At 22.0% G+C, this 26,611-nt stretch overlaps 7 protein-coding genes across 10 annotated transcripts in view; 2 read left to right on the forward strand and 5 right to left on the reverse strand.

Annotated features, from left to right (window-relative positions):
- The window catches only part of LOC102676630 (proton-coupled amino acid transporter-like protein CG1139), a 26,007-nt gene extending 20,362 nt beyond the window's left edge, over window positions 1-5,645 (reverse strand). Inside the window, exon 1 of the mRNA XM_006609723.2 lies at window positions 5,342-5,645. Coding sequence (XP_006609786.1) covers window positions 5,342-5,377 — 36 coding nt within the window. The 5' untranslated portion in view covers window positions 5,378-5,645. The remainder of the gene's footprint in view (window positions 1-5,341) is intronic.
- Window positions 5,646-8,989: 3,344 nt separating this feature from the next.
- LOC102677649 (SWI/SNF-related matrix-associated actin-dependent regulator of chromatin subfamily A containing DEAD/H box 1 homolog) lies at window positions 8,990-13,457 on the reverse strand. Its single transcript, XM_006609730.2, has 12 exons — window positions 13,259-13,457; window positions 12,880-13,007; window positions 12,502-12,683; window positions 12,218-12,446; window positions 11,188-11,521; window positions 10,840-11,114; window positions 10,639-10,776; window positions 10,236-10,559; window positions 9,838-10,139; window positions 9,564-9,776; window positions 9,372-9,478; window positions 8,990-9,267 (listed from the first exon to the last, which is right to left on the reverse strand). The coding sequence occupies exons 1-12, from the start codon at window positions 13,362-13,364 to the stop codon at window positions 9,113-9,115; spliced, it is 2,493 nt and encodes an 830-aa protein (XP_006609793.1). The 5' UTR covers window positions 13,365-13,457; the 3' UTR covers window positions 8,990-9,112.
- Window positions 13,348-15,897, forward strand: LOC102677320 (lysophospholipase D GDPD1-like). Of its 4 annotated transcripts, none has more exons than XM_006609729.2 (7): window positions 13,348-13,484; window positions 14,427-14,469; window positions 14,645-14,826; window positions 14,895-15,115; window positions 15,218-15,351; window positions 15,419-15,536; window positions 15,644-15,897. In XM_006609729.2, exons 2-7 carry the CDS (start codon window positions 14,453-14,455, stop codon window positions 15,767-15,769), a joined length of 798 nt encoding a protein of 265 aa, XP_006609792.1. In that variant the 5' UTR covers window positions 13,348-13,484; window positions 14,427-14,452; the 3' UTR covers window positions 15,770-15,897. The 4 variants fall into 4 exon arrangements, with proteins under 4 accessions (XP_006609792.1, XP_031371127.1, XP_006609791.1 ...); XM_031515267.1 differs by lacking the exon at window positions 13,348-13,484 and adding an exon at window positions 14,019-14,338 and having other exon boundaries at window positions 14,645-14,745; XM_006609728.2 differs by lacking the exon at window positions 13,348-13,484 and adding an exon at window positions 14,020-14,338 and having other exon boundaries at window positions 14,916-15,115.
- A 1,990-nt stretch (window positions 15,898-17,887) lies between these two features.
- Window positions 17,888-19,054, reverse strand: LOC102677875. Its single transcript, XM_006609732.2, has 2 exons — window positions 18,805-19,054; window positions 17,888-18,407 (listed from the first exon to the last, which is right to left on the reverse strand). Coding segments are annotated over exons 1-2 (312 nt in total). The 5' UTR covers window positions 18,807-19,054; the 3' UTR covers window positions 17,888-18,097.
- A 104-nt stretch (window positions 19,055-19,158) lies between these two features.
- LOC102678018 (protein mago nashi homolog) lies at window positions 19,159-20,002 on the reverse strand. Its single transcript, XM_006609733.1, has 2 exons — window positions 19,787-20,002; window positions 19,159-19,703 (listed from the first exon to the last, which is right to left on the reverse strand). The coding sequence occupies exon 2, from the start codon at window positions 19,674-19,676 to the stop codon at window positions 19,236-19,238; it is 441 nt and encodes a 146-aa protein (XP_006609796.1). The 5' UTR covers window positions 19,677-19,703; window positions 19,787-20,002; the 3' UTR covers window positions 19,159-19,235.
- A 1,563-nt stretch (window positions 20,003-21,565) lies between these two features.
- Window positions 21,566-25,348, forward strand: LOC102678283 (synergin gamma-like). The gene is made up of 6 exons (XM_006609735.2): window positions 21,566-23,106; window positions 23,193-23,562; window positions 23,642-23,805; window positions 23,894-24,035; window positions 24,151-24,293; window positions 24,399-25,348. The coding sequence occupies exons 1-6, from the start codon at window positions 21,967-21,969 to the stop codon at window positions 24,618-24,620; spliced, it is 2,181 nt and encodes a 726-aa protein (XP_006609798.1). The 5' UTR covers window positions 21,566-21,966; the 3' UTR covers window positions 24,621-25,348.
- Window positions 24,305-26,585, reverse strand: LOC102678148 (transcription elongation factor SPT4). Its single transcript, XM_006609734.2, has 5 exons — window positions 26,349-26,585; window positions 26,169-26,275; window positions 26,009-26,064; window positions 25,206-25,335; window positions 24,305-24,627 (listed from the first exon to the last, which is right to left on the reverse strand). The coding sequence occupies exons 1-4, from the start codon at window positions 26,415-26,417 to the stop codon at window positions 25,217-25,219; spliced, it is 351 nt and encodes a 116-aa protein (XP_006609797.1). The 5' UTR covers window positions 26,418-26,585; the 3' UTR covers window positions 24,305-24,627; window positions 25,206-25,216.
- Window positions 26,586-26,611: the final 26 nt, after the last annotated feature.

Here is a 26,611-nt window from a genome sequence, read left to right on the forward strand (position 1 = left end):
GATGGATTTTCAAAGTGGAACGCCGTTGTTACACGGAAATTTTATCGTAAATTACTCGATACTCGTGGATTATTAGGGATATCGCTAAGTAGAATAACCGGTTAATCAGGAGATTAATGGAGTTATGTGAGTTCCATTGTTTGCGATGAGCATTTGCATGTTGAACGTTTCTTCAATTTCGTTTTTTCTTTAAAAAAAGTGAATAAATATTATTAAATCGAAAATTTTATAAGAAAATTTAGGAAAATTTTATGTAATCCTTAAAATTTACAATAATATTAAACTTCCAAGGGCTATTTTTATATATATAACAATATTTGTAAAAAAAATTCAGATTTAAGGAATATACAATCTAGAATGAGATAAAATAATTTATATTCATTTCTAATATTATCATACAAAAAAAATACTAATTATCGTACCTGTTTCCAGTAATCAACTGTATTTATGTACATCAGCAAAACTTGTTTGCCAGATTAGATAGAAAATTATTTTCTGGTTGTCAATCGACCGATTGCTTTTAAAAAAAAAAAATATAGCGAAACCAGACATATGTTCTTTTATTAATAATTTCAACATCTTTTTGTTTTCAAATTGTATGGATATTTGAAATTTATGACTTTTATCTTATACAAAAAAGTAAATGATAAAATGATAAAATTTCACTGAAATGATAGTGATATTTGTTTATTGTGACGAATGAAATATTTTTCTACGAATTTATCACAAATATATTAACTACTATTTAGAATAATGTCGATCATTAAATGTATTTTTAAATTATTTTCAAATAAACTTTCAATTTTTTTTAAAAATTTCCAAAATTTCAAATATTATTATTTCCTTCGAATTTTCGCGATTTTAGAAAAAAATGTTTGTAATTTTTAAATCTTGAATAATAATTTAAATTTCGAAAACTTAAAATTTTCATACAACTACTCTCAAAGTTTTTCAAAAATGCAAATTTTAAAAATTTTTTTTTGAAATTTTTAAATTCCACGAACTTCTCAATTCATCATATTGTTCCAATTTTTCAATCTTATCGAACTCTCGATTGTATTAACATTCCATTGCATAATTATACTACCGCATATACTGTCATATATATATATATATATATATATGTACACATACATAATACAGAATCTTCTATTTAGTATGCCACTTGATACACAACGCTAACACCTTCTTAATAACTAATCTTCTACATAATATACTACCCACGCTAATAACTATGTATTTACTTAATCACAGAATCAACACATTTGCCTTTAAAATAATTTTTCCTTTCTCTCTCTCTTTCTCTCTCTGAAAATACATATTTTAAAAATCGCGTAACAATAATCAAATATACATCTCTAATATACATACGTATATATTCTAAACAACAAAACAGATTTATCATATTTGTAACATGATTTAAACGAAATATTCAAGATTATTAACTTATAACGCAAAAAATTAATAATACTAATAAAACACGCGCGTGCAGATAGATTGTTCTCATAAAATTTAATTCTATTTAATCATACGCTGTACGATTTCTTCGTATTTACACGAAATTCTTCGATTACCAAGTGCGTGATTTATGGGCATTTCGAAACTCAAGGACATATTCTATTATGAATGACCTATTTTTTTCTTTGTTATTGCTTAAAATCTATAAATATAAATATCCTGAAAATAATAATAATAATAAAAAGGAAAGAAAAATCAATCTATAAATATAATTTCAAGAAAATTATTAATGGATAATAAGTAACACTTGTGTACTACTGTATTAATAAATCACAAAAAAAAAAAGAAAGATTTTCTTCGAAATTAATAATTTTATATGTACACACACACACACATATATATATATGTATATATGATAAAATTTGTATAAATAAATTCATGTATAAATATATTATTTATAATTAAATATTTAAAACAGTTTTAATATTAGATTTATATATGTACATATACATATATACATATACATTCCTCTAATACGAAATCGTTGATTATCAGAAATTGAATTCCTGCAAATTTTGATAGCCATGTCATAAAAATTATTACTATACATTCCAATGATTGATAATCATAAAATATATTTAAAAAATAAATATATATAAAAAAAAAAATATCGCGAAATATTTTTACATTCTAATTACGGAGAATATTTTTACATTCCAATTATGTAAATCTTTAACAATATATCCTGTATATATATCAAAGATATATATATATATGCAATAGTTCGATTCTTAGTAGTCGATTAATCGACATCCAGATCGATCACTAAATCGAACGCGAAATAAATAAATTAGACCTTCAAATAACTGCATTTCGCGATACATGAACTTTACTTCATACCAGGTCCCACATAATTTATCATCTGGAATATCTCATAGATAGTATATGTAGTTACAATGTTATCTACTTGAATAACTTTGTACATCGTACTTCACTATCAAAGATTTTTATATGGTCTGGATTGATAAATACATTGTTTATTATTTCCATCATTCCACGTGGAAGATAGACATGAAACTAGAGTCACTCAAAAAAATTCTTTTATATTATATTATAATAACATAATATAATTCAGAATAAAATGTATTAATTTAATTCATAATATTTAATTTAAGATTTAATAAAATTGTATAAATTAAATATTATTATAATAATATATAATATTTAATTAATATACATATAATTAATATCTGTAAATAAGATTACCATATTTGATTTCTTTATAATTATTTTTACTAAAACAAAGTGTTTCTTTTCATCGTCTCAAAAAAAACAATTATCATGATAATTGAAAATTCAAGGTGAACATGCGAATTTATTAACATTTAATTATCGATGATTGTTATTATATAATTTTTCTTTAGTAAATCACTATCTATAATCTATTTATTACACTTTAAAAAATACGATTAAATAAAAAAAACATATATATTAACATTTCGTAAGATTTACAAGAATATATACGTATTAATAGATCGATTATCATTTGGATTCGAAAATTTATTAATTTTTGCTATTATCGTAGTATTTCCTAAAAAAAAAAGTTCCATTCAAACGATTTCTTCGTTTGAATCATTATCAAGTAATATGATCTACGAAAATAAAACGAAGGTAAACAGTCAGAATGATGAGCAATCAAAGTAACAAACATTTGATATCACAGTTAACATTATTATTAGAGCAATAATTTTTTTTTCTTTTCTATTTTTTACAGATAAAAATGCTAAATTTCTAGAATGAGAGTTATTTTTTCTTTTTTTGTTTTATTAAGTAAAATCAATTATTTTGAAATAAATAATTGCATTGCATATGTATAGAATTATGATATATCAAATTAAACAAAGAAATTTTATTATTAAAAAATAATATAATAATATTCATAGATTCAAATTTTAATAAAATCAACTATGAAATATGGATCAAATGTTTAAATATTTGATATTTTAATTTTAAAATCGATTATTAATAAAAAGATTTTAAAATCGATTATCGATTTTTTCATATTGCGATCTTTCGATTCTTCGATATATCGAACTTTCGATTTCTCCATCTTGGAAAAGAAAGAGTTTTTCATATTTTTAAATATTATAACTCATATTTTATTTGTTATCAAATATGGATTACCTAGATTTACAGTTATCAAAACATGAATTCCTTAGCAAATTAAATTCAAATATCATAAACGACTCACAATCATCATAAACTTTCAATGATTTTAATTGCTTACATTGATATCTAAATTCACAATATAAGCACAGAGATTATCGATTCTTAACATAAATTTCTATTCACTCTTTTGTACATGCAATAATGTAATGACAATTTTGTTTAAACAACTATTTTACCGAATGTTCACTTACCGTCATGATAAATTAATGATTAATTGTGATAAAATAAATTCTTAAATCATAGAAATTGATTTAATATAAATAAACATTTCAAAACAAATGAAAAATATTTCGTTCGATAATTTTAATAAAATCTTAAAACTTGATATAATGCGAAGGCAGAAAGGAGGTGAAAGTAACCTAAACAAAGATTTCTTGGCAATAATACCAACTGTCATTGCAAACAATGATATCACATTGTCTTAAAACCAGATAGATATTACTTTATTTTTCTTTTTAAAAATCTCAAATCTAATAAATCGCAGCAAAAAATTAGAATTCATAAAAAAAAAAAAAAAGAATGGAACAAAAATCTCACGATAATAACCAATATGAAGAACACACAGTTTCACTGACCGTTCGAACAATAGCTTCTATTAAGTTCAACTTCACTTCTATTAAATTTCACGTTCAAATGATGCAAATCTCAAAACGAATGAAAAAAATCTATTAAGATTTTAAATTTAGTATCGAATATGAAAAACTTATTCTGATTTAAATCATGTATTTTCCTTAAAACGCGAACATTGGAATCACTTTATATATACTTTATATATATATATATATATATATATATCTTTGATTAATGTTATCCTTCAATAGAATTTTTCATTCAGATGCAAATTTTATTTTCACATTTATCACAGAATTCACAAATGATTGGCAATAATCGTGTAAATACAACTAAAAATTAACAATTAACCGACATTATCAATTAAAATCGTTAACCTATCCTTCGATTTAATATCATGATCGATTGAATCATCGTTTCTCTAATTCGATTATTTCGAGATATAAGTTAAAGAAAATTCGATTATATTGGCTCTTAGAATTGTACAATAAAATATTTGAAGTGAAATATTATAATTTTATACTAATTTTTATTAATTCAATGAATATATTTCTTTTACAGATTATTAACTTTATTATTAATGTGTCTCATAAAATTATTTCATCTTATTGAGAAACAGAAAAGAAATAAGTGTGAAGTGAGCCACTTATTATGATCATAGTACATCATATTATATCAAGCAGTTTGATCTGTGAAAACAAACTTAACTGAAATAAAAGTGAAATGAAAATTTCTCAAACTGAAATAAAACTTAAATATTGATCAAATTAAATTTAAATTATATCATTAATATATAACGAATATATTAAATTTCGTTAGTGTGGACATTAATTAACATAATATAAACAAAGCATAAAGGAATCAAATTAATAATGTTATTAATTCGTTTAACGATTAACTTCTATTCTAACAATTTTCTATCAATACAGGTAATTTAAATGGTAACAATCATTTTATTCAAATGATCCATGCACAGTAGAAAACAAGAAAAGAATATTAATAAATGTAAAAATGTCATGTGCAAGAAAGGTAAACAGAAGCAAATGGAATAAAGTAAATTATACGTAGATACAATGTCACTTACTGTACTCGAGGTAAATCCCAAATTATCGTGCGACATTCTGGTCACTTCTGTACACACCAAAGAATGAGATGGGGAAACAGACAAAGAAAGATGAAGAATTCACCTGAAAGTGGTGTGTCAAAAAGAAAAAAAATATGTAAGCCACACGATGCAAGCACGAAACAAGGTTAAGGTAAATGAGAACGCGAAGCAACGAAAGATGCGAAAAAGGACAACCGGTTTCAGTTTGTTATGGTACGATGCATTATTGTGTTGCGACAGGTACGGCCGCCGCAACTCGACTGATCAGGGTTCGCGCCAAGTATTATTTATATAGCATCATACCACACATACGGCACACCGTACTCGTTGCCATTTCGTTTGCTGGTCACTCACGGCATGATTCGGACGAGCGACGATGCGGCTCAAGTACCTTACGAAGTCTACTTGACACGCGATCTAACAATAAGTAAGACGAGTCGGTTTACCTCAGAAACACTTTGCCTTCTGTAAATTTCCATTATATATAAATACGATGACATTTTTGATATTTTGGGAATATCAATGCCATTACTGCCAATTTTCCAATCGGTAATAAAACGATAGCACTCTGTTAAAACATATTCCTTTGAAAAGCATTTAAACATGATGTTATAATTTTCTTGCTTCTTTCTCATTAATCATTTGCCTTTGATTCTTATTCTAGTCGCATCACATTATTGATAAGACTATATAATGTGATGCGACATCGTACTCAATTACAACGCAATCAATTTTATTACTGTAAACGTTGATAGCATTAAAAATTAATATGTAATTCGATATAGGAAGATTAATAGAGAACTCGATATTTGTCTTGATAATGAAAATTATACAGCGCGTAATGAATAAATATCTGCTTATAATCATTGATATTAACTGAATCGGAAATTAGCGATAACTTTCATTTAATAATAAGTTAATTAAAATAGAATTCATTTAGAATTGATAAATAATAACAATTATAATTCAAATATATATTCATATGTAAAAATATTATCATATTATAATTTATCATAATAATTTGTAAATAAAAAACTAAAATTTATTTACTCATAGATCATCTGAGACAAAAATAACATTATCATGAGATGAAATAGTTATCGAAATTATTATTTGTTCTGAACTGAATTTTAAAAATCTTAAAGCATTTTTTTAATTATTCTATTTGATTAGCAATTTTCAATAATTAAAAAATAATAAATTGTCATATTAATTGCTATTTTTATTTATATTTTCTATATGAATAAAATGATATTTTATATTCGTTAACCAAATAAATATAACAAATAATAATAATAAAGAAGAAAATAGAAAGATTGCCAAATCCTGATTATCATTTTTTTTAATTTTATCGTCTATTTAAATATTTCTATAGAAAATATTTATAATATATTTTTTTTTTCTAATTTTTATTAAAGTTTTTTTAACAAATTAAATATTTATTAACATTGTTATATCATTGTTTTAAAAATAAATATAATGATAATATTTTTATATAATAATTTAATGTAATAATAAATACATAAAAAATTATTCATTAATTTGATCAATAATAATTTTCTAAAAAAATTTTAAAAATTCATTCTACAAAATATTAATTTTTGTCATGCTATTTATCTTTTAATATATCATTATATGTAATAATTTAGAGATATGAAAAAAGGCAAATATTAATTTATTAATAATCTGTTGCAAATTTGATGCATGTTTTATTTTTAACTATTTCAAAATACTAGAAACTCGTGGGATCCCCTTTACTACTGCTTTCCTGTTATACTTTGTATATTTCGTTTTTCATTTTTTTTTTTTTCTATTCTTCATTTATCCTTCTATTTTTGTCTTTCAGATTTAATTTTTTACTTTTCTTCGTACTCTTTTTTTAATTTTGTATTTTGATAATAATGAATCTTTTTGACCAAGGAAAACAATACATTGTGATAAAATATTAAAATTATTTCAATAAATAAATAATGTTATAAATTTATGAATCGAAATAATTATTTGCAAATAAAATTACATATTTTATATATGTTTTCTATTTGACTATAGATTTCACTAAAGATTTTCATTTGATAATTAGAGTTATAACTACAAACAATTATAAAATATTATCGAAGTAATATTATAGGAAAGTTCCTACTCTCTTAAATTTTTTGATAATAGTTCTATCAAATTCTATCACTTTAGATTCTGATCGGGGAAACTTGCGGCTTTTAATTTACGTCATAGATTATTGACACTAAAAAGTGTCAGATAAATATAGAATTATCGTATATAGTTTGTGCAACAAATCGTTATTTCTAATGAAAAATAATATTTAAAACATTAAATTTAATTATTATATTATAAATAATGATATTTTTAAATTTGGAAAATATTTCAAGAATTTTTTTTTTATTGTTATGCAATTTTAATAGTATATTGAGATCTCAATTTTAGATAGATTATTAAGAAAATCTATTTATTAAAAAAGTATGTTTTAAAATTGTTAAAATATATTTATAAATTTGAATTTTCGTGTATTTAATAGAATATAATAATAAAATATAAAATTAATTATATAATTTATACAAAAATGAAGTTATTTGTTCAGGAATGCTAATAATAATGCTAAATAATTTAATCATTTATATATAGTTTAATCATTTCTCTTTCGTTCATTTAACATATAATGAACAATCTTTCGATAAAAAGAATTGAAAAGTTTATAATTTTTATATAAATAAACATAAAAGTAGATAAATAATTCAAATTCATTTCTGTAATAGAAAAAATAAAAATAATGATGAATTTAAAAAAAAAATTAGAATATTTACATAACTTATTATTTTTTAAAAATTATATTAAAATAAATTAAATTGGATAATTTTTACAAATATAAATAGAAAATAATGGAGAAAACAAATCAAAATCATATCAATTTAAATTTCAAATAATTACATAATATTATTCCCATAATTTAAATAGTAAATATAATTACTAAATACTTTAAAAATTCATAATTTCTAAAATAGGTGCTTTTATTATTTTTATTATTTGATTATAAATTCTTAATTTATTTAATCTTTTAAATTTATTAAATTTTTCGTAATATTCAATCAAATACAACCGTATATTTTATAAGATAATAAATTAATTCTGATAAAAGATGTATAATATCTTTAATGGTTTTGTACAAAGATCAAGTTATTTGTTTAGGAATGTGTATATAGTAATATCAAATAGTTTGACATTTTTTATGAATTTCTTCTTTTTGTTCATTTTCTTCCGGCATTCTGTATTATTTTTGTGTAAGTATTAAATATTGTGCAGTCTTAATCATTGTTTTAAATTTTCTAAAAATATATCATTAAATATTACAATGTAGATATCGGACACAAAATATATGAATAAATCTAAACTATAAATTAAAAAATGATGAAATATATAAGTGATGTACAAAATGTCAAAATTAATTAAGTTCCACAATTCACAAATAATTTAAATTGTGCACACATTTTTAAATTTCACATATGCAATGATTAAATAAAAAAAAGCAAGAAAGTTTCACGTATATGATAATTAATAATCAAATATAAAATTTAATCTTAAGACAATTTTTATATTACTTTTTTTTATTTTCTTCTTTTCTTTTTTCGTTCCTTTTTTTTTAATTCTTTAAAGTGCAATTGCGATACTAAACTTTATCACAAAGATTAAGGATGCATATAAAAATGCTAGCAAAAAATATGTTTAGATAAATTATCACTTTCAAAATTCTATATTACAATTTTCTTCACTGTTTAATAATCCATTACTCGTTCTTGCATTTTTCACGGGAGATAGTGATAACGATCTATTATGATCCAATCCTAATGTCATCTTAAGTAATTTTAACACACTCTTCTTATCTGTACTTTCATTTTCTACAAATAATAATATACATTATATACATACATTACATTATAATATGTTATACTGTAATATATATATTATATATATTACATTAAAATGGAAAATTAACACTTACCTTCATCACCAGTAATCTGTTGTTCAAGATGTAATTTATCTTGAGCTATTTCATACATGCCTTCTTCTATAGTATCTTCACTTAATAATCTAATTATGCTAACTGGTCTGAAAATAAATTTGAATAGTTTATAACATATTTTTATAGTTTATAACTATTATCTTTTTTAATATTATTCAGTAATTAAAATACCTTTTTTGACCTACTCTATGACAGCGATCTTCCGCTTGCTTATCATTATACGGATTAAAATCAATATCATGTATTATAACAGTATCGGCAGCTGTTAAATTGATCCCCAAGCCTCCAGCTTTTGTAGATAGTAAAAATATGAATATATTTTCGTCTTCCATATATTGATTTATCAGACACTGTCTATCAGTTACTGGTGTACTTCCATCTAATCTATTTTCATAAAGGATTAAAAATAATAAAAAATATAAACAATAAAAACTTTAAAACAGACCTTAAATACGTTTGTCCTCTAATTGTTAAATATTCTTCTAAAATATCTAATATCATTGTAAATTGACTGAAAATTAACACTCGATGTCCTTCTTCTTTTAACTTCGGTAACAATTCGTCCAAAATCTTTAATTTTCCAGCTTCAGGAATAAGTTCTTGAGGTAAACCTAATCCAGCTATGCTCTTATATGTTCTTGTTAATTGATTTATTTGATAATCTGACATCCACTGTAAATCCTCAAATATAAAATCTGCATTTTTCTGCTTATATGAATGTTCTTTTGCTAATCTACTCGATATTACCTAATATAAAATTGTAAAAAATTTAATTTCATATTATAAATTCATTCGTATTAAAGTGATAAATATATTTTTATTATTTTTAAACTATAAATATACTTTTAACTTGGATTTGTTGTAATAATCTCGCACTAAAAGCGGATGATTAGCCAATTTTCTTAACTGCATCATCATTCCAATACCGTTAACCTCCGTGCTTTGATCAGCTTCGGCCGAAAATTCGGCAATTAAATTAGTATACATTTTTTGTTGTTTCTCTATCATTGGACATTTAATCATTCGTTCTTTTTTTTCTGGTAAATCTCTAAGAACTTCAGCTTTCAAACGGCGAAGCACAAATGGTCTCATGATTTGCTTTGCATTTTTCACTTGTTCTTGTTCAAACAATGGCTGTTCAGCATTTTTCTTAACTGATGGTAATTTCTAATAATAATATAAAATTAAATGTTATGTAAATGTATAACTATCTTATATAAATATTATTATTATACTTAATACCTACAGGATTCTTTGAAAATAAACTCTTTAAATCAGCTTGTTTACCAGCAAATAGTGAAGGCATCACAAATATTAAAAGAGACATCAATTCCAATAAATTATTTTGCAAAGGAGTACCTGTTAGGAGAATTCGATGTTTAGCCTGCAAAATAATCAAAATTATGTAATTTTATTTATTTTTTTAAACATAATATAATATACGTACATTAATTCTAACAAGGTTTTCATATCTGATAGTACCCATATTTTTTAACATATGAGCTTCATCGAAAACAACATAATAGAGAGGCATAACACGAAATAATCTCCGTTCTTCCGGTGTACTACTAATTAAATTATACGTAGTTAATAAAACATCTACATCATCCAAATCACCATTTCGCCAACCAAATCTCATTTCTTTTCGTTCTTCTTGAGTGCCATAATATTGTACAACTTTTAAATCAGGAGACCATCTTTCTAATTCATTATTCCAATTTTCTATGTAAATGAAAACGAAAAATTTTATAAATAAAAATAATATAAATTAAAGAAATCTATAATATTTATTTACCCATTGTTGAACTCGGAACAACGATTAAGTGTGGTCCATCTTTCTCGCCTTTGAGACCAGCTTCTTTTAAATATGTAAGAAAAGCTATTACTTGAACTGTTTTTCCTAAACCCATCTCATCCGCAAGTATACCATTAACATTTTGTGCATGCATTACAGCAAGCCAATTTAATCCAACCATTTGATATGGTGCTAACTTTAAATCTGGTGATAATCCTTTTGGTTGCCTTGTAATAGCCGATGCTCCTGCAGCAACAGCCCTTTCAATATTTGTAGACAAACGTAGACATTTCTTCATAAGAGCTTCTACTGCATGTCTAGTAGCTAGCAATTCCTATTTTATTATAATAAAAGAATTTAATATATATATATTTAATATAAAATATATATATTTATATTTACATATATAATATATATATATATATTTAATATATACAATATACAAAATATTTTTTTTTTTTTTAATATTATAAATGGCAGCAGTAAAGCATATTCTATTCAGTATAGATTCTAAATACAATATAATATTTACGTGATATAATATTGAAATGACTGACATGATATAATATGATTCTTATTATGTATAATAGAAAAAATAATTAAATAAGTTTTTTGTATCTTAACGATCTTATTAAAAAAAAAAATGAAAAAAATATATATAAATATATATTTTATAAATATATGAAAATTTGCTAACTATATCACGAATGTTTAATTTGAATTAAATCATCTTCTCTTACAATGATTGATTATCGCTAACAACTTTTTTACGAGTCCGATCGTCAATTTTTAAATATATATAATTGCAAATATAAGAATTATATTTCTTATAAAAAAAAATATGTTTTCTAATTATGTCATAATTTAATTTATATTTTAAATAGAACTATTTGCAATAAATATAATTATTATTGTTAAATCTCTCTACAAAATTTTTCTAATAATATATTACAATAATTATTAGATTATTAAATCTTATAATTCAATCTAAATGGAAATTAAAATTATTACAATTTCTTGAATTATTTACCTGTGCTGAATTCAAAAGCTCTGTATCTAGATACTTATTGTTTTGGAATTTTTGAACTATGTCTATCCAATTTTCAAATGGCCTTGCTTCTATAATAGCATTTGCTTTTTTTTGAGAACATTGAGACATCAATAATAATTCTGATGTAAGAGCATTTTGCATAAATTCTAAGACTGCTTTCTTATCAGCAGTAAGTTCATTAGATATTTCAATATCTGAATCTTCATCACTATAAAAATTAAAAAATAAATACTAAAATTAAAACATAATTTTCAGATACATACCTATCAAATACTTTATCTTTAAAACTTGCTTCATCTGAATCAATATCTATATCTTCTTCAGTGTTTAATTTTCTTCTTTTTTTCTTATTGATTCTTGAAGAATTTTTAAAGGTTCTTTTCCGACTATGTCTGGAAATTTCATTACCTTCTTCATTATTCCAATTTATATTATTAGGTATATCCTGTACAGTAATGAATAAATAGTCTTATTTAATATGATTATTCATTATTAAAATAAAAGATATCATTTATATATATATAATCATTTAATAAATTAAGTTAAGCATAATTATATTTAATTATTTTTAATATTTCATTATTATTAATATTTTAATTAAGCATATACTTTATAATAATGAAATTATAGTCAATAGTTACCTTCTCTGTAGAATCTAAGGAATTAGTTTCTTTAGTACTACCAGCATCACTATCGCTATCTTCAATTATATTCACTGCTTTACGTCTAAATTGTATCTCAGATCCCATTAAATTACTATCATCATCCGCTAAATAAAAATACTATGATTATTTATTTATAATTTCATTGCAAAACAATCAATAATATTATTTCTATCTACAACTAAAAAAAGACAAGTATATTTTTTTCTATGTTCTTTATTTTTAATTTTAAATACAAGATATAAACTTAAAAAGATATAATAGTCATATTAGAAATTATTCTTGAATAACATAACAAGAAATGGACACCGGTTTTATTGACCTAAAAATTGAAATTCGAAAATAAAAAAACTCTTACACATATTCGATGGTTTCAGTTGTTTCTTCTGAAATCGAAATTGTCGTAAGTTTCCTGAAAGACTTGAACTGCTTGCATCTGTTTTCGGTGAATTCGAATCCGACATCTCGTTAAACGAATGAGAGACGCTGGCGAAAACACATTTTTATGAAGGCAGCTTTTAAACTTGTTTGACAGGTGCATTCGTAAAAGCTCCGAACTAAGAAAAGAGATAGATGTCCAACAGGTTAATATAATTACCTATTTTCTTATAATTTCATGTATTTCATTTTTGAATTTTTAATGATTTACATAAATTTTTCTATGACCATTTATTATTTTTTATTTTACAGAAATCAAATAAAAAAAGAATATTAAAACTTATTTTATTTGAGAAAAGTTATTAACTATACAAAGTATAATTAATAAATTAATGTATAAATGAAATAAATTTATTATAATTACAAATCATTTGAATGATAATATAATCATATAATATCTTTTTTATGCAATTTTTTTAAAAAATAAATATTTGATAATTAAAATTGATAATTGAAATCAATAATTACATCAAAAATTTTAATTATATTATAAAGACTTATTCAATATACATTATGTCTATTCTTTCAAATTTTTTAAATAATAAAATTAAATAAAAAGAGTTAATAATATAATTTTATATACTTACATATTACATATATATATATATATATATATTTTTTAAATATATAATGTATATGTGAAAATTTTTCATACGATTTCACCCAAAAGATTTCGCAATTATAATATTCGTTTACTATTATGTCAATTATATTGTAACTATGCACGTTATGCAGTATGTTAATCATATGAAATTTTGTTTAACTTCTGCTAGCTGTCAATTGAAACATTTATCTTCATGTTAATCAAAACTGATTTAAATAATAGCAGCATGTTTAGATATGTTATATGCATAAAAAACAATAGAAAAATATAAGATGTTGTTGTATACTTTAGTAGGAGGTTATATGTTAACGTCAATGATACTTTTTAAATATCCAACGTTATTACATAAAAAGAAACAAGTGAAATTTATGTGCCATCATATCAGTCACAGAGGTGGTACGTTTTCGAATTTTCAGTGATTCAATAATTGATATTATTACGTACATAAAAAATACATTTCTTAACAAAAAAAATTATTTTTCAGGGGCAGGTGAAGGATACGAAAATACAATGCATGCCTTTAAACGGTTAGTTTAAACTTTTACTTATTATCTCATAATTATTAAGCATAATGATTAAATATAACAAAATGATAATTAAAATGAAATTATAATAAATTAAATAAAGTATTACTTTAAATGATTATTTTTATACTTTTAATTACATATAATAATTTTTAAAACGTTTTCTTGTTTATTTTAGAGCTGTGGCAGTTGGTACAGAAATGTTAGAATTAGATTGTCATTTAACAAAAGATGGACAAGTAGTTGTATCACATGATCATAATCTTTTACGTAGTACAGGTACAAATAAAAGTATTTCAGAAATGAATTACAGAGATCTACCTCTATTAAAACCACGTCTTCCAATAGATTTTGATCCAGGTATATTTATATAGTTTTTAAAATTATTTATATTTGAATAAAATGATTTAAAAACTATAGTTTCACAGATGTAGAATATGTTGGTACAGAAAAAGAAGAAGATAGACGATTTGCATTATTGAAAGAAGTATTTGAAGCATTTCCCAATATACCAATTAATATTGACATTAAAGTTAATAATGATGAACTTATAACAAAAGTATCAAATTTAATCAAAGAATATAATCGAGAAGAATATACTGTATGGGGAAATTTTAGTGATGAAATAACACAGAAATGTTTTAAAACGGTATTTAATATATATATATTAAAGTTAGATAATGTATATATATTAAGATAGATTAAAATATTAAGTCATAATAATATTAATTTCAATTATTTTTTTCCACAGAATCCTAATGTAAATTTATTATTTTCTATGAGACGTGTAACTCTATTAATAGTTTTCTTATACACTGGTTTATTACCATTTATACCTTTAAAAGAAACACATTTGGAGATATTTCTACCTTCTATTTATTTGAGGTGCTTTGAATGTTTTATTTGATAATTTATTTATTTAAATTACTCAACATTTATTACTTTGTTACAGGTGTAAAGGAAATCCAAATCCAACATATTTACCTTTGGAAAAAGTAATTGTAAGAACTCTTAATGTACTTCTAATAAGACGATGCTTATTTAATCATTTAAGAGCTCGTGGTATACATGTAAGTTGTCTTTGAATTATAAATCAGAATATTTTAAAAACACATTTAAATATTAAGAAAATATATATAATTATAATATATTAAAATATTTAAATGTACATTTACAGGTTTATTTTTGGGTTTTAAATAAAGAAGAAGAATTTAAGAAAGCTTTTGATCTTGGAGCTACTGGTGTAATGACAGATTATCCTACGAAATTGAAATTATTTTTAAATAATTTTTCTATTGAGTAAGATATTAAATATAGTGAATACAAGCGATATTAATATATGTTAGATATATAAAATATTCATTGATTTATTTCCAAGGAATATATATACTATTATAAAATATTACAAAAAAAGTAAAACCTTTAGACAAACAAATGCTATAAATTATGAAAAATATATTTTTATTCCATGCACATATTAATAATAATTAAGTAAGTAAAAATAGCTTATTTTTAAAAAAAAAAATTGCATATAGCACAAGCAAAAATAAACTTCAAAAATTACATAATAAGCTTATTATAATAAAACAATTTATATACTATTTAAAATAAAAAATATAAAATTATTTAAATTATAAAATTATTAAAATATAAAATATTCAAAAAATATTCATAGATGTTGATAAAAATATGTTGATAATCTCAAAAACACTTTTGAGATATATTCAAAAAACTTGATATTTCAATATGTTTGAAATAAAAAGTTCAATAACTGTAAAGATATTTTTATAAAATGATTATTAATTTAAATTTTCACATATTAATATAATTAATTAATGTAAAACATATTTTATCATTATGTCAACTAAATATTAATTCGTATTTATATAACTTTAAATATTAATTCGCATTTATTGCATGATTAGTATTATTTTACTATTTTATACGTACTAAAACAAACAAATTAAGATCCAAAGTTGTTAATAAGTCGTAAGTATATAATTATTGATATCGCACATAAATTTTTATTATTTATATAAAATTTGTTGCATACACATTTGTTATATACATACACATTTATAAGTAAAGATATATTAACAAATTTGTGAATAATTTCTGCCAAAAAATTATTTTTTTAATTTAATTTATATTTATTAAAAAGGCAATTCAAAGTTTTAAAAAAATATATATCGCACATATATAAGAATTTATATATCGTTATCTTTGTTCTAATACCACTAATACTGGAATTTTAACCACTAATACTAATACTAGAATTTTTAAAGAAATTGAATTTTGAATATTTCTATATTTAATTTTGAATAATTTAATACGAAAAATAAAAAAAATATTTGCAAATTTAATTTATAATTAACTAAAATTAGATTTTTATTAAAATTAGATATTTGTCTAATTAAAATAGCATACGTAAGAAAATAAATAAATTATATATCAATAATTATAAATATCTTTATATAGAATTGTTTATGATGATTAAAAATTAAATCAGATATGTGATATTAGAATGAAAGAATCGATATATATAAAATATAAAGATAAATAGGAAAGTTGAATACAAAATAGAAAAACGAAAAATTAAATTGCTAAAAAAATATTGGACTTATTAATGTAATAAGTAATATAATATCACTTTTTTGCATACAATTTCAAAGATACATGAATTTTCAAAAATTCATAATATTTCAAATTAGATCATATAATTTTGTTTAATGAAAAAAACAAATGAAACATGAAAACCAAATAGAATACGAACTTTAAAATTGTTATAATTTAAATTATTAATATAATTGAAATTTTACAAAAAATCTAATAGAAACTAAAAAAAAAAATTATCAAAATTAAATTTGTACTAAATGAGTAAAAAAATCGTACATATATTGTGCTGTCTTGTTATTCATTTTCTTATTTCTGCACAGTATATACAGATATTGAAATGATCATATATAATTGTTACTAGAATTAATTATAAAATGTAAGAAATCATTTATTATTTGATTACAATGAAAAATGTTATGGATTTTAAAATAATTTATTATTATTATTTCAAAATTTATAATTCATTATTTTTAGAAATTACTTGAATAATATATTCCTTTCTATCAGTATTATAAAAAAAATTATCTAGTAAAAAAAAAAACAAAAAATATAAGAAATAAAATATAAAATTATTATCTATTATATTTTAAGTTTTGTACTCTCTTAATTGTCATTTCGAGAACAAATAGTTTGCAAACAGTTCTTAATTATAACTTGTACAGAAAGAATATTTATATTATGTATAAATATCTGTACTTTTATATTTGGAATAAATTGTAACATACTTATAAACTTTTATAATTTGATAATTTGTATATAAAATAATGGAAAAATCGCATCTTTCGATCAATAATTATTATTATATTATATTTTTATATACTTGTTATTATTGATTCTTTGTGTAATTTTGAAAATTTTTTCGTATTCACATATTTATACTATTTATTCAGTTTTGTATTGCACAATTTAATGTAGAACAATTTTATAAGAAATATATTTTATTTAAATATATAAATATCTATAAAAAAAATTCTTTTGTATTCTTTTCCTAAATATTTATAATTATTATTTGTACTTAAGATTTATTACATTTATGGTATAATATAGATTTTGGTTTCTGAGTACAATCATTAGGCATTTGTGTATAAGTAAATACTTTGCCTTTACAATAACAACAAAATTGTTTAGAAGGATGAGAATCATTAAAATGTTTTTCTATAAAAGAATGATTTTCAATAACCATACTCATATTGCAAATATCACAATATATTTTTGTTGATCGAAATCTTGAGTGTACTGAATCAGTATCAGTGCGTTGATTCAATCGATCTGAATATTTATGACTTGAATTAGTTGCTTCAATATTTTGTGAAGACATTTTATTCCTATAATAGAAAATAATTATTATAACAAATAATATTTATTATAATATAATTTTATATCTTAAAATGATTGTATGAAATTTATAAATATATTTCTTATATGAAATAAAAAATATTAAAATTTATCGTATAAATATATTTAAAAAAATATATTTAAAGTTTTATTTTAATATTAAAAAATACATATATATTAATTTAATATAATAAAAATTTTAAAATAAATAAATTGAATATTGTAAAACTTATTTTATCATTATGTTAATTAAATGTTAGCTTAGAATACAATTAAAAAAGTAAAATAAAAATTACAATTATTATAAAAATATATATATTTTCAAATATTTTTGAATTTTATTTTTTATATAGGTTAGAAAATTATAACCTCAAATTATATACTTACATGAGATTTTCTTTTATTAATTATTAGTGACCATAATAATTAGTCTTTATTAATTAACATACTTGTTTATTTTACTATATTATCAAATATAATAGTAACTGTATCATTTATAATTACTTCTTATCTTTTATCAATATTTTATAATAAAATCATATTAGTAGTGCCAATTTCATTCACACATTTATAGACAACAATGAAAAGTGATAAGTGAAATTATGATTAATCAACTAACTTTATGATTCATTACTTTTATATTTTAACATAAAAAATCTTAAAATAAATCTTATCTTAACATAAAAACATACATCTTATTTAATAAATTTTAATATCATAAAGATAAATAAAAATACAAAATTAATTATAAATCATGTATTTTTTTAATATGAAATAATTAAGATTACTTAAATTTGTAATACATAATAATTATACATTTATATAGGTTTTATTTTAAAATGAAGTCCAATAAGAGAAAATACTAAGCATTTCAAATCTTGTACAAGATAATAGAAACATCTTAATCCTTCTGGATCTCGTGATTGATTTACATCTAATAATGAACCAGTTTTTGAAGTAGTAAATGATATATGTTCATCACCAATTACTATTTCTAGTTCTTGACGTCCAACACGGTCTGGTTGTGGCCATAAAGAATCATCTTCTTGCATTATTTCAGAATCTTGAATAATCCTCTTCAATTCCTCCATCACACATTGATGCACATATGCTTCTTTTCGAATCATTGTATCATTTTTATAATTTGAATTATTTGCGTATCGTAATTTACCGTCAGGTCTAAATTCAAATTCAAGAAATTCGTGACCGAATTTTCCTTTATGACCCACATAATAGCGTATATAAAAATCTGTTGACATTATGACAACAATTTATTGATATTTCACCTAAAATGATAAATTCACAATTTATATTTTAATATAATATATATATTAAAAACGACATAAATTACAGAGGTTATTTTATGTACCTTAATATTTTTTTCCTTATGTAATAGATTGATATTATTATTTATTCTATAAAGATGTAATTCTTTAATAATTTTAATAAGTTTTTAACAGTGTTGTATTGTTACACATGGCAATGTAAAACAAATATTTTTAAACAATGGAAGTATATCGTACATTAAATTGTAAGTGTGAGTGTTATAGCGTTATGGTTGCCAAGCCACAAAACAAACAAAATATAGAATAGATTTACTATTTAGTGGAGTTTTGTGTCCTAAATTTTGTGTTTTTTAAATTATCGATCATATTATCCTATCATAATTCAATTTTTTAAGCATATTTTTAAGTTTTGAATATTTTGAATTGGCTATAAATATATTTTATTATTTAATAATTCTTACAAAAAAATCTAAAGATACATTCGATAATCGAAGTAATTAATCAAAAAATCAAAATAATATTAGTCCTCATGTATCAATTCAATGAGTTATATAAAAAAAAAATATTATTTAATTTTATTTTTAATATTTTTAAACATATAATTTTGTCAATTATCGAATAACTTATATATAACATATAAAAATACAAAAATATACTACGTAAAATATATATAAACATATAAAAATTGAATCAAATAAATTTTTTTGAACATATAAATTTTACAAAGCAATTATAAAAAAAAAGATCAAATATGTGAAAAAAGAGAAATAGAGTAAAAATTATGAAATCAGCATCTCTAAAATGCTGATGAAATATAGATAAAAAAAACAAATAATAAAAAAGAATAGAGAGAATAAGAATTAACTATTATATCATTTTTTGTGTTTTAAAAATATTTTTTTAAAATAGAATAAGATAAAATAGAATTTGAGAATCAATGCCATTTTTTAACATTTTTAGAAAAATATTCTTAATATTCAAGAGATGATGCTAATAGTTAATCTTATCTTTATTGTTTTCTATTTTTGTTTTCCTTGTCTATGCATGTTTTTATAATATTCTAGAAATGACATTAATTTCACTTTAATTTTTCAATTTTTCAACAGATAAAATTATATTTTTAGAATTAAAACTATTGAAAAAATAATTTGAAATTCTAAAAAATGATAGCTGTAATAAATTAATTATTTCTTTATGCTAATATATTAGCATTAGGAACTTTGTCATTTTTTCATCAATTTATTTAATTTTATTGTTTTATATTTATCTTTTATATATTTATTTATATCATATTTTTAAGAAATATATATATATATATATGATATAAAATATTATATATATATATATATGATATAATGATATATAAAAGTACAAAAATATATTTTACAAATTATAAATATAACTACATTTAAAATAAATATAATACATAATACGAATATAATACAAATTATATTATACATGATGTAAATATATTGAATGATAAATCTATTCTAAGATATTAATTGTGATCGATTATTAAGGCGATTCATATGTAATTGCAATATTATATAAAATGATTCAGTTTTCACATTTATTACAGTTTATAATTTTAAATTTATAAGTTTTACAATTATTTTATCAATCATAACAATGTTTATGTTAATTTTTTAAATTTAGGATCTTTTAATTTTTAAAAATTTGATAAAAGAAAATTTAAGAAAAGTTATATTCTATAAAAAATATCGACTAGCAAATAAAATATTAATAAATTATAATTTTATGTAAAGAATATTAAAATAAATTATTTTTAACTTTATATTTTAAAAATGCGATGTTAAAAACTAACATTTTTACAAATTTTGTATAATGTAAAGCATCTTAAGCTCGAAATTTAAATAAACTTCATTATACTTGTCGCGAATCTACCTTTGTAACAGAACATCGTTCAGTAGTGATCCAGTGACACCTGAATTAAGTTATTTGCCACGCAATTGTCTCATTTTGTCTCGAATTAATAATTTTGATTGTATCAAGAATCATAATAATCAAGAAATCGGATTATTCTTCGTATATTTTTTGCAATGGAAACTATCAACAAGAAATATAACACTAGTGACATGTGCAAATATTAAAATAAATCGAGTAAATGAGTGAAATGTTTATGATATCAACTTTGATGTATGTACCAGGGTAGTAAATTAAAGGATGAAATTATTTTGCTCGACGAGTTCACATAATTTAAACTCGTCATAGCAAAAATTTGATTAAACATCATTTATTGATAATGAACAAAACTCATATGGATAAAAGACTGAATCAGTTGCCAACTTGGCTGTGGACTAATTCCACTACTTTACCACCAATCTATAAAATGGTATGGGAAGCAGTACGGGAAGATAAAATCAGAACAAATGGAATACAAACCGAATTATTAGTTGATACTAACAAAGTCTTTCCTTTATTGCTCACAAGTCAACTTCCCACAGAAGTTCTTGGACACATATGGAATTTGGCAAATCAAAAATATGCTGGACAGCTCACAGAGCAAGAATTATATATTGTTCTTGCTCTTGTTGCTGCAGCACAAGCTTCTTATACATTTAATAGTCTAGATATATTACATTTACTTCCATTTCCACCTACTCCATATTTAAATATTGAATGTTTAATGAATCTACAGCCTATAACACAAATGAATTCTGCAGCTAAATTTCAAAATGATCAAGATAATATTGAAATTGGATTTATTGCCTCAGATGAAAAATATTCTTTAGAGACTAAAGGAAAAATGAAATTACAACAAGGAATCATATCTTCAGATTTAAATGTGCAAATGGCAAACAATGTACCTGGAAAAATTTCATGTTTTGATAATAAATCTTATGTCTCTTCTACTACAATATGGGATACCAATAATATATTAAGAGATACAAAGCAAACTTCACGCCTTCAATTAGATTCTAAACCAGCAACAGATTTGTGTGATGACTTTTCTGAGTTTCAAAGTGCTCCAATCCCTAATATTTCTAACATTCCCATTTGGGATACTAAACAAGGTTCAGCTATTGGAAGTAGACTTGCAAATCATAATTTAGGTGTTAAAAAACCAATGGAAAAGTCAAAAAAAAATAATATAAATGCTAAATCTGTTCATGGCACTACTACTACTCAAACACGTATTACATCAGTACCATTAACTACAATATCTCAAAGCAAAGATCAGTCAACATTAGATTGTTTATCAGATTTATTTCCTAAGTGTACAATAAAAAATCAATCTAAAACAGTAATTCTTAAGGATACAGTGATAAGAAATAATGATCCGCCCAAGGACCATAGTGAAAATGTAAAAGATTATACAAATACAGAAATTGTACATTTAAATGATAAAGATGTTTTGAATAAGTTAGAATGGATTGATAAGGTATTTTATTATATAAATTACATTAATTGTATTAAAAGTTTAAAGTTTATATAAATTTATTATAGTTTAATTAAATGTATAATTAGGTTCAATCAGCAACATTGGAACCCACTCAGCAGGATCTTATGAATCTCCAACTTGTTGAAGATAAATATAGTGCCTTGCGTGCATTGGTTCAAGAAACAAGTATATCAACTGAATCAGATTCAAACGCAAGTTACAATAATCAATCAATTGATGAATTTGGAGAATTTGTATCTGCAGAACAACCTGTTAATACTCCTGCCATAACTGCTTTAGATACTGACAATTTTGTTGATATTTTTACTGATTTTGAGTTTAAATCTACTAACAATAATACAAATGCAGCAGATTTTAATTTTATGCCAGATATTTCTGAATCATTTGACAATCTTAAGCTTGAAGATAACATAGAAGAACGCTCCTTAGAGATAGGTAATTAATATTGCAGTTAAGTTATTCTATTGTTTTTTATATTAAATAATATAATATAATAGCTATATTTTATTTTAAGGGAAAGCTCTTCAAAAGGAAGATGCCATATCAATTAATAGTATAGAATTTACGAATGGTGCATCAAATGCATTAACTCGATCAGGATCTGTGCCTAGTTTAGATCTTAAGTCTTTCTTACCTTCAAATACAGAAGATGAACAAATAATGGATACTACACACCAGGTTAATTTTCTTATTTTTAATATAAAAGGATAATATAAAAGTCTAAAAGGATAATATAAAAAATAATTTAATTTATATAATTTTATAGTCAGAATATTGGGAATGGAAGCAATATATGGAAAGCTGTGTATTATTGTTACAAATAGCTGCAAATATATTTACAAATATTAATTCAGAACTTATATTGCACGAAGTTTTAAATTCAGCACAAGGATATAATTTTCTTTGTAGTAAGTAATATTGTAAAAATTTACTAAATAAAATGAACTCTCAAAGAATTTATTAATTTTTTTATAATATTTTAAAATGAATAATGCTATTATTGAATTTTTTTTTTTAAATCAGATTTAGCTGAAGTCGCAGCTGTTTGTAGACGAGTTAATTTTTCATATAAAGAAATGGATATTAACATAATAGGTTTTGATGAACTTTTAATGGATATTGATCGAATTTGGGCAGAAATGGAACCATTTTATGCAAATATACCAGTAAGATATTCTTATATTTATTAATTTTTATTAATTCAAAGTTTTAAATTTGTACATTATCTTTTTATAATAACGTTTTTATAATAACATTATAATAAATTTCAGATCGTTACGGAATTACCAGCTTGGCCTTTACATCAAGGAGAAGCCATTTGTTGCTCACTTTGTTTAACGGTTATTACTAGCGGCAGAGTAGTATATAATGAGAATAATTATCACGTTACTTGTGCAAATCTATGGCTTAATTGTGTAAATAGTAATTTGCCCGTGATGCGGCATCCCGTTTATTCTCATTTGAACACATGTCCAGGTAACAATCATATTTGATATTGATCTGTATTAGAGAAAAAAGACAAAAACTTGCGTTCGAAAATTTTTTAATGTACACATATTAATTTACTATATGAAGATTTATAGAAAACCAGAGTGAACTAACTTTATATTTAATTAATGATTAGAAAATCAAACATTAACATTTTTTAAAAATTATCTAATATAAATGCGGTTTTAAAAAATCTGGGAAATGTTTATGATAAGAAAAAGTGGATTTCACATGAATTGTACATATTCTTTAAAAATCGAACATTTTCAAAATCGTATTAACTAGTTCTTTTAAAAATCTGTACAGATATCAAAAAATTTAGAGGAAATATTAATATACTATAATCTTTTGGAATTAGAAAAAAAGCAAAAGAATCGCGAACAAATCTTACAAAAATCTTAAATATAGTCAAAAAGATTGGAAGAATTTCAATAGAATTCTGAAAATCTGAACAAAAGTTCATATCAATCAAATCGAATATAATATTTTCGTGAAGATCTTATAAAATTCTTAGTGCAAATTATGAAATAAGTAATTAGATTATTCTTAATTAAATAATATTAAAAAAAAAAATACAGTAGTGATCTTACAATTTTTGAAATTATCGTTGACTTGTATCGCGCGGTCTATACACTATTCCTCTGCTTTTCATCTCTCTTATAACACCTGCTGGCAATCGACCTGATACTGATATTGCATACACACCTTTACAAAATCGATCTGAAAAAAAAAACAAAATCGAATCTCAGTTCTAATATCAAATATTTATAATTTTGAACAAGAAATTTTGTCCATTTTGTTTTAAGTTAAATTAAGAAAAAAATTATAAAACATAAAAATAACATGTAAAAAAATTATTGCAAAATATAATGAAATTAAAATATGTTAAAATTAGAATCTTATGTACGCACATAAGCATGTTCCTTAATTATACATACTATCATATATTAATGAAAATTCTGTATAAATGTATAATACTTAATATTAAGAATCTCAGACACAAGAAAATTTATTAAATTGCAATATATATATAGATATATTTTGCAATTTAATATTTAATTATTTTATATTAGTTGCATCTTTTGTATTGAAATATTGGCTTAAAATCTTGTACAAAGTGCTGCCTTTCAATACATTTACATATATAATATAAAACATGATTTAGATTATTGTTATTTGCACTGCCAAAACAGATTATTGGAATAGAAAAAAGAAAGATTAATATATCAAAAATTTAATGAAATATTAATGAAATAAAAAATACCAGTTTAGAATATGATTTACTATGAAATAATGTAACTTATAATTTTGTAAAAGTGTACAAAAATAAAATAACAATATTTCTTTTGCTTAACCGTAACTTATTAAGTGTAAATATAAATTTATTACTTACTTATTCTTTGCCACTTGCATACCCAACTATCCTCAGGACTCATTGCTGCAATCATCCTAAAAAATAATATTAATTTTATTTAAAATAAAGAAAATATATTTATTATATATATTAAAATATTTATTATATATATAAAAATTTTATTATTTAAATGACTTACCCATCAAAATTAGAACTGGTACAATCAAAAACATTATCTTTATTATTTTTCATACGTAAAAATTCATCGCAATTATCGCAACCATCGAATTCAAATTGATCAAATGTCTACGATAAAATGAAAATTTTTAATAATTTAACTTCACACAAAAATTATGATAAAAAATACAAAAATATATACCTTAACCAAAGAACATACTAAACAAGCTCTTAATCCACGTAACTCTTTCGGAACTGTTTCCATGGACATATTTAATGTTTTATATTATAATTTTTATTTAATCTTTTGATAAAAAATATTTTTATTGAATAAATAATAATAGCTAATATATTATAAATAACATGACATTCCACGAATGGATCAAAAAAATTTTCACAAACCCAACTGAGACACAGACATGAACTAAATAAGAGAAATGGGAAATGAGAATATAAAGATTACAT

The sequence above is a fragment of the Apis dorsata genome, unplaced genomic scaffold (assembly GCF_000469605.1).
Source record: "Apis dorsata unplaced genomic scaffold, Apis dorsata 1.3 scaffold_59, whole genome shotgun sequence".
NCBI classification, from domain to species: Eukaryota; Metazoa; Arthropoda; class Insecta; order Hymenoptera; family Apidae; genus Apis; species Apis dorsata.